This window comes from Lycium barbarum, chromosome 6 (assembly GCF_019175385.1).
Source record: "Lycium barbarum isolate Lr01 chromosome 6, ASM1917538v2, whole genome shotgun sequence".
In the NCBI taxonomy this organism is placed as follows: domain Eukaryota; kingdom Viridiplantae; phylum Streptophyta; class Magnoliopsida; order Solanales; family Solanaceae; genus Lycium; species Lycium barbarum.
The window spans coordinates 134,763,336-134,778,384 of record NC_083342.1 but is presented as its reverse complement, the minus strand read 5'-3'; the positions used below and the strand labels follow the sequence as shown (position 1 = coordinate 134,778,384).

General features: G+C 38.9%; 1 protein-coding gene across 1 annotated transcript; it reads left to right on the top strand.

The window, feature by feature from the left end:
• Positions 1-382: 382 nt before the first annotated feature.
• On the top strand, positions 383-13,668 carry LOC132599249 (peptidyl-prolyl cis-trans isomerase Pin1-like). Its single transcript, XM_060312543.1, has 2 exons — positions 383-732; positions 13,292-13,668. Exons 1-2 carry the CDS (start codon positions 501-503, stop codon positions 13,414-13,416), a joined length of 357 nt encoding a protein of 118 aa, XP_060168526.1. The 5' UTR covers positions 383-500; the 3' UTR covers positions 13,417-13,668.
• The last annotated feature ends 1,381 nt before the right edge of the window (positions 13,669-15,049 follow it).

Below are 15,049 nucleotides of genomic sequence, written 5' to 3'. Positions count from 1 at the left end.
TATATATTACAAGCATTTTTTCTGAAATTTGGAATCAAACTCCAAATTAAATTTGAAAATTATTATAATTAAACACAATTTTGAAATAAAGTAAAAACAATTCCCCAAAAAATGTAGTAATAATTTTCGGAGAAAATAAGGAAATGAGATTTGTTGCACTTAACAATTTGAATAAAAAGAAATTAGCTTTTCAGATCTCTTACGCGTAAAAATAAATATATATATTATAAAAAGATAATAAAACTAAAAAAAATGTCATAAAGGATTAAAAAAAAAAATCATTTCTCCGTAATTTTGTGGCCAAACCTCTCCTTAATTTTCATCACTACTATGACAAAACTGATTATAATAATGAATTAAATAGTATCCAATGATGGCTTGTAAAACACGAATCAGTGTACTCCAGAGAGAGAGAGAGAGAGAGAGAGAGTATTGGATTCAGTCTCACCAACTCCACTACTGAGAGTCGTGAAACCCGGCGGCGATAGAAGGAAGAAGAAATGGCGTCGAGTCAAGTGAGAGCATCGCACATACTGATAAAACACGAGGGATCTAGGCGCAAATCGTCATGGAAAGATCCAGAAGGTCGCATCATCTCTAACACCACTAGAGACGCCGCCGTTTCACAGCTTAAAGCCTTTCGTGATGACATCATCTCCGGCAAATCTAAATTCGAAGATGTTGCTTCTCGCTTCTCCGATTGCAGCTCCGCTAAACGTGGTGGCGATCTCGGTATATACTTCCTCACTCTACTACTACTGCTGCTGCTTATACTACGAGTGTTTGTAATTAGGAATCCTTTTTTAATTCTCGGTTCGAGATTTTGCGTGGACAAGATCTGAGATTTTAACAACTTTTTAGTTCTAGAAAAATACAAGTTAGAGAATAGTTGTTAGATTTCTGGTTGTAGAAACAGGTTAATTTGCTGTATAATACAAGTTAGGATTGAGATGGACTTGAATAGAGTAGTACGTTGAGTAGGATGCATGTAGGTAATCTCATCTAGTTTGAGATTGAGGTGTTGTTTAGTGATATATATTGAAAGATGACTATGCTAGGGTTTGCTTGGTTTTAACTAATAATTGGTTTCCATGTTGATCAATGTCTTGAATATTAGCTTCTTGTCACCTCCTTTGAGTTGCAATTCAATTGAGTTTCTTTCGAAGAGAGTTTATTCGACACCAGGAAAGATCTGGTGAAAGTAAAGTATTAAAGTTTAGGAAACTGGATGCTAGTTATTGAATAAGCTTATATTTGTTACTATTTGAAGACAGCTTCACTGGACATAATAGTTGTGAATAACTGGGAAATCTCGAGTTCTGCTATGGAATTGAATTTTAGATGTTCCACCATGTTCTTGCTGCATTGATCAAGTGAACAGTGTTTATCCATATTGCTTGAATTGCACTTGCAATCTCCCCTCCGCCTCTTTTGTGTATCTATTGTTTTGTTAATACTATCACCTCTATATGACAAATGGTTTGTATGTCAACCTTTTTGGAATTGACTGTAAGCAAGTATTGAACAAGAAAGCTGCTAACCTACTATGCCGATGAATGAGTTCCCCAAAGCACAAGTCTGTTGTTTGTTTATTTATTTGTAAGTAGAAGGGAAGCGCTAGTTTTGGATTCTTTGGAATTTCAACGAAGGAACTAATTCTTAGGTGAAAGTTATGATATAATTTTCAGGACTTTTCTATAAAGGACTGTTGTCCACATGTTCTTGTATCTTGAGGTGACTTGGCACTAATCAGCCATAGAGGCAGATATTTGCTTATGCCGACCTTGTCTGGATAAAATAATAAGCCTCCAGCAACGTGAAATTCACACTGGTTTTAGATTAGTAAAATGGACAGACAGTGCACCATATTTGATACTAAATCTGCTTTCATGTCTTCTTTTTCTTTTTTCCTCGCTATCATAGACTCTAATTAACGGGGGCCAGAGGTTGGAGATGCAACCCCTATCACCTGTCAAAACTAGGAAATCAATTTGGTGTAAAACTTGGTGATCAAGATTATTCACTATAAAGGAAAGCTGGTGCCTAAACCTACTCAATCTTATTCAAACCTTTTCTACAATTCCTGTGGTTCTCCACTTGTCACAGCAGATAGAGTTCTTAGTTATCACATTAAAAGATGGTACAAACATTAGCAAAAGAAATATATCCTTTCAGAAGGAAGAATTAAAACATAATATTTAGCATTTCTTTAAGTAACTTTCATTATTATCATGCTGCTCCAAGTCTTACAAAACTTCTGATATTCAAATGTAAAAGTTTTAATGATTTAAAGCCATATCATTTCCTGTATCTTGTGTAATTTTTATGATTCCCTGATCATTATGTTGAGTCTATTTAACTAAATTTCCTATAGCTACATATAATTGCCATTTTTGGAGCTCTTCTGGCATTAGCTTCCACATATCTTGGTTTCACTGTGGGGGTTTGTCAATTTTCTAAAATACTGTATTTGTCTTTTGGTGTGTTGGATGCATAGCATCACTTCTGTTCAGGCTCTACTTAATTGATAATCAAGTAATATTGTTTTTTTTTTAAGATAATTTTTTTATTTTGAGATATGATAAACAAGTAATGTTGTTTGGCTACAAAAATTACTATTCAAGAGATCTTCACTATTTCCCCTTCTTTTTTTTTTTTCCTGAAATTGTTAACACTGGTATTGATAGCACTAGGGCAGTGCTGAAGTCATATTTACAGAAGAGAAGTCCCCGCAGCCATCAAAAATCCTAAACAACAGTTACAATTGCCCTATAAAATCCATTAAGGAAACCTCCTCCTCTAAGTAGCATTCTTTACACCAAAAGTGAAACAAAAGTAGACACTTCATCTTAATATCCTGCACATGATTACCCCTATCATCAAAAACCCTAGAGTTTCTCTCTTTCCAAATTGTCCACCAAATACAAGCAGGAACCAATCTCCACCATTTCTTCTGTCTAACTGAAACTCCCAAACTGTTCCAGCTCTTAAGCAGATAAACAGTGTTTGCAGGCACACACCATTTGATCCCCACAATATTGAGAAAGAGCTGCCACAGCTGAATAGTGAAAGAACAATGAAGAAACAGATTGCTATTAGTTTCTGTGTAAGATTCACAAAACAAACATCTGGAGCATACCTCGAACCCCCTTCTTCTCAACCTTTCTCGAGTCAGAACTGCCTGCCTAGCCACCAGCCAGGTGAAACATAGAACTTTTGTAGGAGCATTAGTCTTCCAGATAAACTTCCATGGCCAGTCAACTATCTGATGAGCATAGTTGCTGATTGAAGTAGGCAGATTTGACTGTGAAGGCCCCATCTTTTGCTTGGATTCAAAGCAGCTTATCCTCTGCTTCTGCTTCTGATAACCCCTGGAAGACTTCCAAGGTCTTAAAAAACTCCACTACTCTTTCAATTTCCCAATCATTTAGAGCCCTCCTAAATGTAATGTTCCATCCTTGCAATCCCTTAGCTGTAGATAGATAATCATTTGGGGAGGTAGAGATACTGAGAAAATCAGGAAAAAGATCTTTCAAACTTCCATGCCCGAGCCAATTGTCTGCCCAAAACAAAGTCTTTCTTCCATTACCAACCTGAATCTTTGAGTTCTTTAAAAGTGTGTCCCAATGAGATCTGATGGACCTCCACACCCCTACTCCATAAGGACTAGTAACAATATCTGTGCACCACATCCCTACCTGGCCGTATTTGTCTTGGATTAACCTTCTCCATAAGCTATTCTCCTCGCAGATCCAGATCTGAAGATTCCCAGGTAAGCAAAATAGATCCAGATCTGATTCTCTCTCCTCAGACCACCATCACAGCCCTCACTCCAGCATGACTCCAGCTCTCTCTCTCCTCCATAGCCTCCATCTACAGCTTTTTCTCTCTCCTCCATAGCCTCCATCTACAGCTTTTTCTAGTTTTTTTGCTTTCTCTCTCCTCCAAATCTTTTCAGATCTACCCTCTGTCGACATCAGCGACCTCTGACAGTGCCGGATAATTTTTCCGGCGACCTGTCAGTGCCGGAGAAAAAAAAAAAAAAAACTCCGGCGACCTGAGTTGCTGCCGGCAGAATCACGGGTGACATCTGACAGTGACGGTGACCACATCAATCAACATAAAACTCCTTCAGTTTCAGTGACTTTCATTAGAAACATGCAGGGCTCACACCTTTTTTTCATCAGTGGGGATAAATCCTTTGAACTCAGGAATACAGGGGATAAATATTATAACTGGTTTTCATTAATAGAAAGGGGCAAGAGATATACAAGCAAGATCAATATGGATATTCAGAACCTGAGATGGGTGTGCGAAGCGCTTATTCAAGCATCAAAAGGCACTGGTCGACTATATAGAAGGTGGGGTAGAAAACAACAACACAATCTTTTCAGAGTTTACCAAAATTTCAATGTTTATGGTAGATTTGTTCGCATAGAGGTTTGGCATGGTTCATCTAAAGCAGCAGTGATAATCCCTGAGATCAGCCTCAACAGTGGATGGTCAGATATTGCAAAGAAAATCCTTCAATTTCTGAAAGAATTCAGCGAAGCAGAGCCACTGCTTCCTCCTCCCCCATTGACAAAATCTTATCGTGCAGCTGCTAGCATTGACAGATGGCCAGATATAAGTCAAGGAACCAACAAAGGAGAATTGAATGGAAAACATCCTTTGCACAGAAGCTTGGTTGGCACCTTCAATGATCCATTTCATCACAGTCCCAATCCCGAAACTATTCAGAAATGGTTCATTAGTAGATGGAGAGTTACTGCTGGCATCAAAGTCATACCTTTAGACCACAATCAGTTCCTCTTTGAGCTTCCTTCCAGGCAAGAGGCAATAAGGGTAAAGGCAGGGAATTGGTTCTGGAACGGAAGACATCTTTCTTTATCTTGGTGGTCGCATGACATTTTCTCATTGCAATCTGGTAACTGCTCGGAAAACATATGGTTGAAAGTTTTTGGAATCCCTCTAAATGCTTGGTCAATGGATACTTTTGAACATATAGGGGCTTGTTGCGGGGGTTATGTCGGTGTTGATGAAGATACGAAGAACAGAACCCACCTGATCTGGGCTCGCATCTGCGTCAAAAAATCAGCTATGAAGTTTCCGGCAAGTTTGAATTTTGAATTTGATGATAGGATCTTCGAATTGCCAATAATTAAGGAAATCCGGTCTTTTTCTTTACATGCTGGTCCTTCAACTGGTTTGCCCGAGGTTGGTAATAAGATGGGATCAAATTCTCTCTCAGCTCCACGTGCTAATACCATTAATGATTCACGTGACACACGTGTGGAAGAACCTGTGGAGAAAAGAAGGAATTCGAAGGATTTAAACACAAATGGGCCGGCCTTATTCTCTTCTAATAGTCAGGGTAGTAAGAAACACTACAAAGGGAGAACTTCATTAGCTTTGAACAACGGTTACTACACTAAAGGCCCACTTACAAGCAAACACTTCAAGCAACACAAAAAGAAGCAAGTGTGGAGATCATCTGTACCAAAGCTGGACCCATGCTGCTTCAGAGCTTCATCTTCCTTGAATGCTTCATTCTCTTTTGATCCTTTTGAACTAGAAATTCAAGTTTCTAGTCTCAGGGATTTAGAACTCATGGAGGGGACACTGTCCGAGCCTGAAGCAGATGATGAAGCGGTTCACGCAGGGCACTCGATGGACCCACATATACCCAAACCGATATTCTCAGCACTGTCAGTTTCAAATGAATCTGACTCTGGTATCTCATCTCAGTCCTACAACAGTTTTCTTCCTTTGCCTTGGCATGATCCACAAATTCAAACTGTTGATATCCCTGATGTGGTGGAAACCTCAAAATGGACGAAGTTGACAATGATGAAGGCTTGCAAAGTGTTGGGGGTAAATGTTGTTGGGTTTGAACACGAACTTCTGGGAATTATTCTGAGAATGGAGGAAAAAAGAAAAGTGCAGATTCTTGAGCAAAAAAATAAAACAGGAGAATTAAAGAAAGGGAAAAGCAAAGCAGTTACTGAACTTAAAAGATTGGATTGGGGTCTCCAGGACGGGAGTGGGAAGAAAGAGAGGGGCAGGTCTCAAAAGGCTCATTCCAGATGAGAGTTAAAACACTCAGCTTGAATGTGCAGGGTCTCAACAATAAAGACAAGAGAAGCACTTTGAAATCTCTTATTCACAAGTGGGGAGTTGATATTATTTGCCTGCAGGAAACCAAAATAGAGACATGGAATCCATCTCTAATCAGGCAAATTTGGGGAAACAGATGGATCTCTTGGGCAGAAGTCAAAGCAATTGGTGCCAAAGGTGGGATATTAATAATGTGGGACAAAAGAGCTTGGAAATGTGTTGATTTTGAAGCAGGAGCCTTTTCTTTATCATGTAGATTCGAAAGTCTTGCTGAGGATTTCAAATGGGTTTTTACTAGTGTTTATGGCCCTCATACCAATCCAGAAAGGGAGGATCTTTGGCTCGAGTTAGCATCTATCAGGGGATTGTGGTCTGACCTATGGGTCATAGGAGGGGATTTCAATGTGTGCAGATTTGTGGGGGAAAGATTGAACTGCGTTAGAAGATCAAGGGCGATGCTGGGCTTCTCCAACACTATTCTAGACCTGGATTTGATTGACCCTTCACTTCAGGGAGCACAATTTACCTGGTCAAGAGGGGAGGAGTCTCTCCAAGCCTCTAGAATTGACAGGTTCCTTATCTCAACAGAATGGAGCGAGATGTTCAATACTATCAAACAGTACCCCTTGCCTAGAGTTTTTTCTGATCATAAACCAATTATCCTGGAAAGTGGAGATTGGGAGACCACACCTTCTTATTTCAAATATGAAAACATGTGGCTTCAAGCTGAGGGTTTCATGGACATGATAGAAGGATGGTGGATTTCTTACACTGTATTAGGCACCCCAGACTTTGTGCTAATGCAGAAACTAAGGAATCTCAAGAAAGACATTACTAAATGGAATAGGGAGGTCTATGGAACAATCGAGACTCAAAGGAACAAGGCACTCAAAGAACTTTGGAAGCTGGACCAGTTAGCTGAGCTCAGAGCTCTCTCTACAGAAGAGAAAGGTCAGACATTGAATCTCAAACTTGAAATTCAGCAAATAGCAACCGCTGAAGAGATCTCATGGAGACAAAAATCAAGATGTTTATGGTTGAAAGAGGGGGATAAGAATACAAAGTTTTTCCAAAGAATGGCCAACTCTCATAGAAAGGGCAATACCATTGACAGACTCAAAATAGGGGATGAAGTAATTGAAGACAAAGGAAGGATCAAGGATGGTATTCTGGAGTACTATCAACAAATTTACAAAGAAACTGAATCTTGGAGACCCTCAGCTGTCTTTGAAGGTCTGTCAAGTCTCAACACAGTGGATAAAGAGGACCTTGAACTTCCTTTCACCGAAATGGAGATTTTAGAAGCTCTCATGACTTGTGCCCCTGACAAAGCTCCAGGCCCTGATGGTTTCACTATGGCTTTCTTTCAAAAATCATGGAACTTCATCAAAACAGACCTGCTAGCAGCTTTTAATTTCTTTCATCAGAACTGCCAAATGGTGAGATCATGCAATGCCTCTTTCATTGCTCTTATCCCAAAGAAGAAAGGGGCCGCAGAGCTTAGAGATTATAGGCCTATAAGTCTTATAGGCAGTGTCTACAAATTGCTGGCCAAAATTTTAGCTAAGAGGCTCGGAAAAGTGGTGGATTCCTTAGTTTCTGGACAGCAGAGTGCTTTTCTGAAGAATAGACAGATCACTGATGCATCTATGATTGCCAATGAAGTGCTAGACTGGAAAATTAAAAGTGGTGAGACTGGGATCCTATGCAAATTAGATATTGAGAAAGCTTTTGATCAGCTTAACTGGGCTTATTTAGTCAACATTTTGAAGCAAATGGGTTTCGGGGAAAGGTGGATAAGGTGGATTTATTTCTGTATTTCGACAGTGAAGTTTTCAATTCTGGTGAACAGAAGTCCAGTTGGGTTTTTCTCTTCTCAAAAGGGACTCAGGCAGGGGGATCCATTGTCCCCTTTCCTCTTTATCATTGCGATGGAAGGATTATCTCAGCTGTTAGCAAAGGCCAAAGAACTTCAGTGGATTCAAGGGTTCCAAGTGGGCAGAAATCCTTCCACCTCAGTCTCAGTCTCTCATCTACTCTATGCAGATGACACCCTTATATTTTGTGGAGCTGATTGTCAGCAGGTCTCTAATCTCAACACTACCCTCATGATCTTTGAGGCCATCTCTGGACTTCATATCAACATGCGTAAGAGCACTATATATCCAGTGAATGAAGTGACCAACCTAGAAGCTCTTGCTGATATTCTTAGCTGCAAAACATGCTCCTTTCCCACCACCTATTTGGGACTTCCTTTGGGTGCTAAATTCAAATCATCTGGGATATGGAGTGGGGTCATTGAAAGAATGGAGAGAAGACTAGCCACTTGGAAGATGCAATATCTCTCATTGGGTGGCAGGCTCACCCTCATCAAAAGTGTCCTAGACAGCATTCCCACTTACTTTATGTCACTCTTCCCTATGCCAACCTCAGTTCTAAAGCAAATTGACAGGCTTAGAAGGAAATTCCTATGGGAAGGTAACAGTGTTACTCATAAATTCTCTTTGGTCAAATGGCAATCAGTTATTCAACCCAAAGGCCAAGGGGGGCTGGGGATTAGAAATCTTAAGTTTCATAACAACAGCCTACTCATGAAGTGGCTTTGGAGATATGGTCAAAATGAGGCAGGGTACTGGAAGGAAATCATCAAAGCTAAATATGGTATTCAAGACCACTGGACTGCAAAGAAAAGCAATGAACCACATGGTGTTGGAGTATGGAAACACATCAGTAGTCTCCAAGAGGAATTCTTCCAGGCTGTCTCATTCAAGGCTGGAAATGGGCTCAAGATCAGATTTTGGCAGGACAAATGGCTTGGGGACACTTTAGTAAAAGATTTATTTCCCTCACTATTTCTGATAGCTTCTAACAAAGAAGCAACATTAGCTCAATATAGAGTAAACAACTGTTGGACACCAATTTTAAGGAGAAACTTACAGGATTGGGAAGTTGATGATTTTCTTTCTCTATTAGAAAGTTTGGGACAAAGTACTTTGGTGGCAGATTTTCAGGACAGAATACTCTGGGGCAATTCTAAGGAAAAGATTTTCACTGTGAAGGAATGTTACAACAACTGGTGCTCTCAAAATAGCCTTTTAGAGGTTTGGCCTTGGAAGCTTGTATGGAGAACCAGACAGCCTCTCAGAGTTACTTGCTTCACTTGGACTGCACTGAAGGAAGCATGCCTAACACAAGACAATCTTAGAAGGAGAGGTGTAATAGTTGTTAACATGTGTACCATGTGCAAGCAGACCAATGAAAGTGTCAACCATCTATTTTTGCACTGCCCTGCAGCAGCTAGCCTCTGGTTTTTCTTCTACTCTATGCTTGGTCTACAATGGGTAATGCCCTTCAACATCAAAGATGCATATGCTAGCTGGATACTCTGGAGAGTTGACAAATCCATTAAAAGAATTTGGAGAATGATCCCAGCAGTAATTTTTTGGACCCTATGGAAGGAGAGAAACAACAGATGCTTTGAAGGAATCTCAACTCCTATTTGCTCTCTAAAGTCTAGGTGTTTAGTTAGTCTTTTTAGTTGGCATTTTTTTGCCCCTGTAAACAATGTGGGTAACTTTCTAGATTTTATCAGCTCCTTTTCTCTAGTTCAGTAGAGATAGGATATCTTTAGATTGTTCTACAGGTTTTGCCAAGCCTGCCAGCTTTTCCCATCTGTAACCTTGCATCTTCTTGATGTTTTACTAATGAATTTTATTACTTTACCAAAAAAAATAAGCTATTCTCCTCCACATTATACCTCCAGAGCCACTTCATCAATAAACTTGCATTTTGAGCATTTAAATCCCTAATTCCCAAACCCCCCTTTGATTTTGAGGTGATTACGGACTTCCATTCGACCAAATGCATAGCTTATTTGTCCTTATTTCCTTGCCAAATGAAGTTTCTTCTTAAAGCATCGATTCTATCCCTTACCTTGCACGCTATTTATCAATATAACTCTACCACCCAAAGACAAGTACTGACTGGTCCAGGAATCCAATCTCTTTTCACATCTTTTTTTTGAAAAAGGTAACAGCTAGTCTATATATCCACAGGTATACTACATTAAAATATGTAGTCCCCCTTCAAAAGTATTACATCTTACATATTGTCCTCCTATATTCCACTAGATTACAACCAATCTAAAGCTGTAAAACTATCTTCTGTTTGACTTAACACCTCCTGTTTACACCAAAAGTAATAAAGAGCTATACAATTCATCTTAAGTTTCTGAATGCTGCTTTGCTTGTCTTCAAAACATCTCTGATTTCTCTCCTTCCATACTGTCCACCAGATACTTGCAGGGACAATCTTCCATCTCTCCTCCTTCTTTGCTGCATTGCCATCCTTGTTCCAGCTCCTCATCATTTCTTTTATGCTTCCTGGTTTCATCCATTTGATCTTCCTCATACTGATAAAAATCTGCCAGAGCTGGTCTGTCCACTTGCAGTGCAAAAAGAGATGGTTTACTGTCTCTGCTTGCTCTCCACATAAGTAACCTTGAACAAAGTTGAAATCCTCTTTTCTTCAAGTTTTCATGTGTCAACACTGCCTCCTTAGCCAATAGCCAAGAAAAACAGTTCACCTTGTAAGGAATTTTTGTTTTCCAAATCATCCTCCATGGCCACCCTTCCTCATGTATTCCTGTTGAGTTCAGATTCCTGTATGCAGAATTAACAATGAAGCTTCCTGTACTCTCAAATTTCCATTCCAAAGTGTCACTTTCCCCTGATAGATTGTTGAACTGTGCAACTGTGTCATAAAATTCTGCAATTCTTGTCATTTCCCAATCATTCAAGTTTCTTCTAAGATTTAGATTCCAAGTTCCAACCTTGCCCTGTCCACATGTCAGCCACTGTGGCTTGTTGGGTTTGACACAAAGTGTATATATCTGGATACATGTGCCTCAAAGATGCCTGGCCACACCATCTTTCATTCCAAAAAGACACCTTCAGACCATTACCCACTTTGAAATTTGACCTAGCTAAAATCAGTGGCCATAAGTTTCTAATGGATCTCCACACACTACAACCATAAGGAGTAGTAACCACTTCTGCCATCCATTTATCCTCCAGCCCATATTTTGCAATGATAACCTCCTTCCAGAGTAAGTTATCAGTTGTTGCAAACTTCCACAGTCATTTCATCAACAAGCTTTTGTTCTGCCTGATCATATCTCTTATGCCTACTCCCCCTTCTTTTTTGTCGATGGTCATCTCTTCCCACTTGACTAGGTGGAACTTCTTCTTATCTTCATTTCCTTGCCAGAAGAAATCCCTTCTCAGTACATCAATCCTTTTTATCACATTTACTGGTGTGGGGAACACTGACATCATATATGATGGAAGCGCATCTAGAACACTGTTCACCAAGGTTAATCCCCCCTCCCCCCCCCCCCCCCCCCCCCCCGAAAGAGAGATACTGACTCTTCCAGTTTGTCAACTTCTTCTCACACTTCTCTATCACTCCATTCCAGATCCCCTTGCATTACAGCGGATTTCCTCTCTTTCAGGTTGCTTCCGTTTGCCAAATTCCATTCCTTCAGTTTTCCTTTTAACAGTTTCAATTTACCTGCCAGAACAAAATCAGGCCTTCCAGAAATATCAAAAGAATTCCACTCTCTCCTTGAAACCTTCCACCTCCATCCACCAATTTTCAAATTTAAAGTAAAATTTTGAGAAGTTCCAGTCCCCACACTTCAACAATATTGCCCAGTGATCAGAAGTAAGTTTAGGAAGCACTGACTGCTTTATGTTCTCGTAAACTCCTTCCCATTCAGAAGAGAAAAGGAATCTGTCAGTTCTAGTTGAGCAATTGTGATTATTACCCCTGTCCCATGTATACTGCCCTCCAAATAAAGGAGGGTCCACCAATTCTAAATCCTCAATAATTTCAGAAAACTCTCTCATAGCCCTGGAATTTCCCCTACCAGATTTTCTTTCAGAAGCAAATCTGGTGATGTTAAAATCACCACAAACCACCCAAGCCCCGTCACTGAGACCTCTATGTCCTGCTAACTCCCGCCAAAGCTCCTCCCTTTCCAATCTATTGTTTGGAGCATAGACTCCTGTACAAAACCATGAAAATTCTCTGTTACTGAAATTAGAGAATTTACAAGTGATGGAGTAGATCCCCTCATTTATAATCTCCCCCATCCAAAACCTCTTTGCCTCACAGAAAAAGAATTCCCCCACTCCTCCGATTTGCCTCCAAGGTGGCATAATCAGCCGACCTATTTCCCAGATGATGTCTAGCTGATCAAGTATATAATGTTGTAAGAGTACAATGATTTACAAAACAAAACATGTTATGATATCAAAACTAAAATGGCAAGTGATGATGTCTAGCTGATCAAGTATATAATGTTGTAAGAGTACAATGATTTACAATACAAAACTTGTTATGATATCAAAACTAAAATGACTACTTGCCATTTTAGTTTTGATATCATAACATGTTTTGTTTTGTAAATCATTGTACTCTTACAACATTATATACTTGATCAGCTATCTCATTGTTCTGTGCTATGAATCTTTTTAGTTAGCAATCTCTGATTCTTCTAAAACCTTTGAAGTCTAAATTTATCATTCAATTTATACTTCTGGTCAAAAACTGATTTTTAGTATAATGGTCATGTTGGAAATTGATGTAAATCTTCTGGTTTGTTCTCAGCTTGTCAACCTATATATCTGTTATGATAAAATTGGCTGCACTGTGTAAGTAATGCTGCACCATACTCTTGTTAGTTGTTACACAGAGAGAGGTTAAAATGGTTTTAGCAGGTTCACTAGGTTTCCTAAATGCATGCAACTTAACAGAGGCATGATGGTAAATGTAGAGGCACTGTCCCTTACCCCTCTTTTATTTGTTTATGTCCTGTATAACCATTTCTATAAATATCGGCCAAGTTGATATCTCTGCTAAAAGGGCTAACAGCCTACACAATATATCTAAAGTATACACCCTAGGCCCTAGCCAGCTGCTATGGAAAACAGACATGGGGCGGGGTTTATCCCTAATGTTTTCCGCTGAAGGTTGCACTTGAAATAATATATCATTGACTCTGCAAAGGGCAAAGAAGGAAATATATTTTTGTGGATAGTAGAGTTTTTCTTTTTGCTGGCTTCTGAAGAGGTAAACTGGTGAATGCTTAAGAAGCTTATTTCATTTACAGGTCCATTCGGTCGAGGACAGATGCAGAAACCTTTTGAAGATACAACTTATGCTCTGAAAGTTGGTGAGATCAGTGACATCATTGATACTGACAGTGGTGCTCACATAATTCTGAGAACCGGTTAAAGTTGGCAGAGGGAGTTCTACAGATTCAAGAGCAATTGCAAGTTGTAACGCTTCTTTTCTTCATATTTGTTGTTTCTGAAAAGGACCCTCCCACGCTTGCGACTTACTGCAGTAACGAACTTTATGAATTTTGATTGTATTATCAGTCAAACACAACTTCAAATGCCTTCCCCCGCTTTTTGTGGTTTTTAGTGGTGGTGCTGGAATCTGGATGTACTGAAAATGGCATTTTGGGAAGTTCTTTGTGTATCATTAATGTGAGTGATTAAAATGCAATCTCTATAAACTGCAAAGAGGTAAGACTTCAAATTTTAAACATAAACAAAATATAATAGGTGATTTTTAAACATAAGCACAAGTTATTTCTGTTAGTTTGGATACCATTGTTGTTAAAAGAACAAAAATGGAATCTTTGGGGACCCATTTCGGTGGGTGCATGTGGGTTGGCATTTTTCCTTGTCCATATATTTATAAGCCAGGTTAATTGGTGCTCAATGCTTTTGTGCTCACTGTCAAGTTGATGCTGCTGCGTCTTGTAAAGTAGATGGAGTACTCTGTTCTGATCTTATCCTGGTTGAAAGTTTTTCAAAAAGTGTGGACTGCGTACTTCTTATCCCAACTTGCGAGTTTGACCAAAATTGTCAAATTTTGAGTGATTTTCTTTGTTATTTCCTATGAGAATGTCGCCAAAAGGATATAGACTGATTCTTCAAATAACAGTTTTTTCGGGATAAGGGAGAATTTAAATGTTTAAAATAACGTCAAATTGTTAAATAGTCTCACTTGCTATAAGATTTTAAACACCACATCAATCAATGTATGACATTTAATTTTTAGATACAAAAAACAGTAAGCCCTCTATCTTTAGGAGGAAGTGAATTTCTTAATTCACGTGCTCAAGCTTAAAAATTTATTATTTTAAACTAGAGGGGTTACTAATTAATTACATAGAGAATAAGAAAGGTGAAAGGAAAAAGTGGAGTGGGGATCAAACTCGCATCTATTTTGCATGAAACTCTAATATATTTTACTTACTTCTACTTTAATTTATCAGCTAACACAATATATTATAGAATAGTTTAGTATAAACACTGGATATGAGTAAGTTTTTTCTTCCGACCGTGCCTGTCCACTTCTTTTTCTGCTTTAATTTCGTTAATCTTTTCAAGGATGAAGGATCTAGAAGAATTCTAATATCATCATATATAATGACCGTATTTTGAGTAGGAGTAGGACATACGACTAATCTCAAAACCTGTCAATTGTCATGCCTATTCTTTTTTTATTTAATTAAGTAACTTTGATAAATTCAAGTCAACCAAAGCGGAACTCGACTTTTGGGAGTTCAAAAGTACTGGTGCAAGAATTAGACAAGTCAATGTTTATGGCTTGCTTTCTTGTAAACTTGGATTATGTGTACAAAGATAGAGTTGATTAAAAAAAAACAAATGGAGTCAAGTTTATTCGAGTAGCTATTTGTGGCCAGGAACATTTACATATATGTTATTCATTCTTCCAAAAGGTGTCAAAGCATGTTAATCAAATCGAGAAAGAGAGGCTTAGAGTAAATCTCTTTGATTCCAAGTCCCCACCAAAAAAATTCGTTTCCCACACCTTTGCTTCCTACTTTCAA

What these genes read in the sequence shown, in the direction of transcription:
- LOC132599249 (XM_060312543.1), top strand. Translation starts at nt 501, where the DNA reads ATGGCGTCGAGTCAAGTGAGAGCATCGCACATACTGATAAAACACGAG. An exon ending in TAAACGTGGTGGCGATCTCG is followed by an intron (nt 733 to 13,291) that starts GTATATACTTCC and finishes TTTCATTTACAG; the next exon opens with GTCCATTCGGTCGAGGACAG.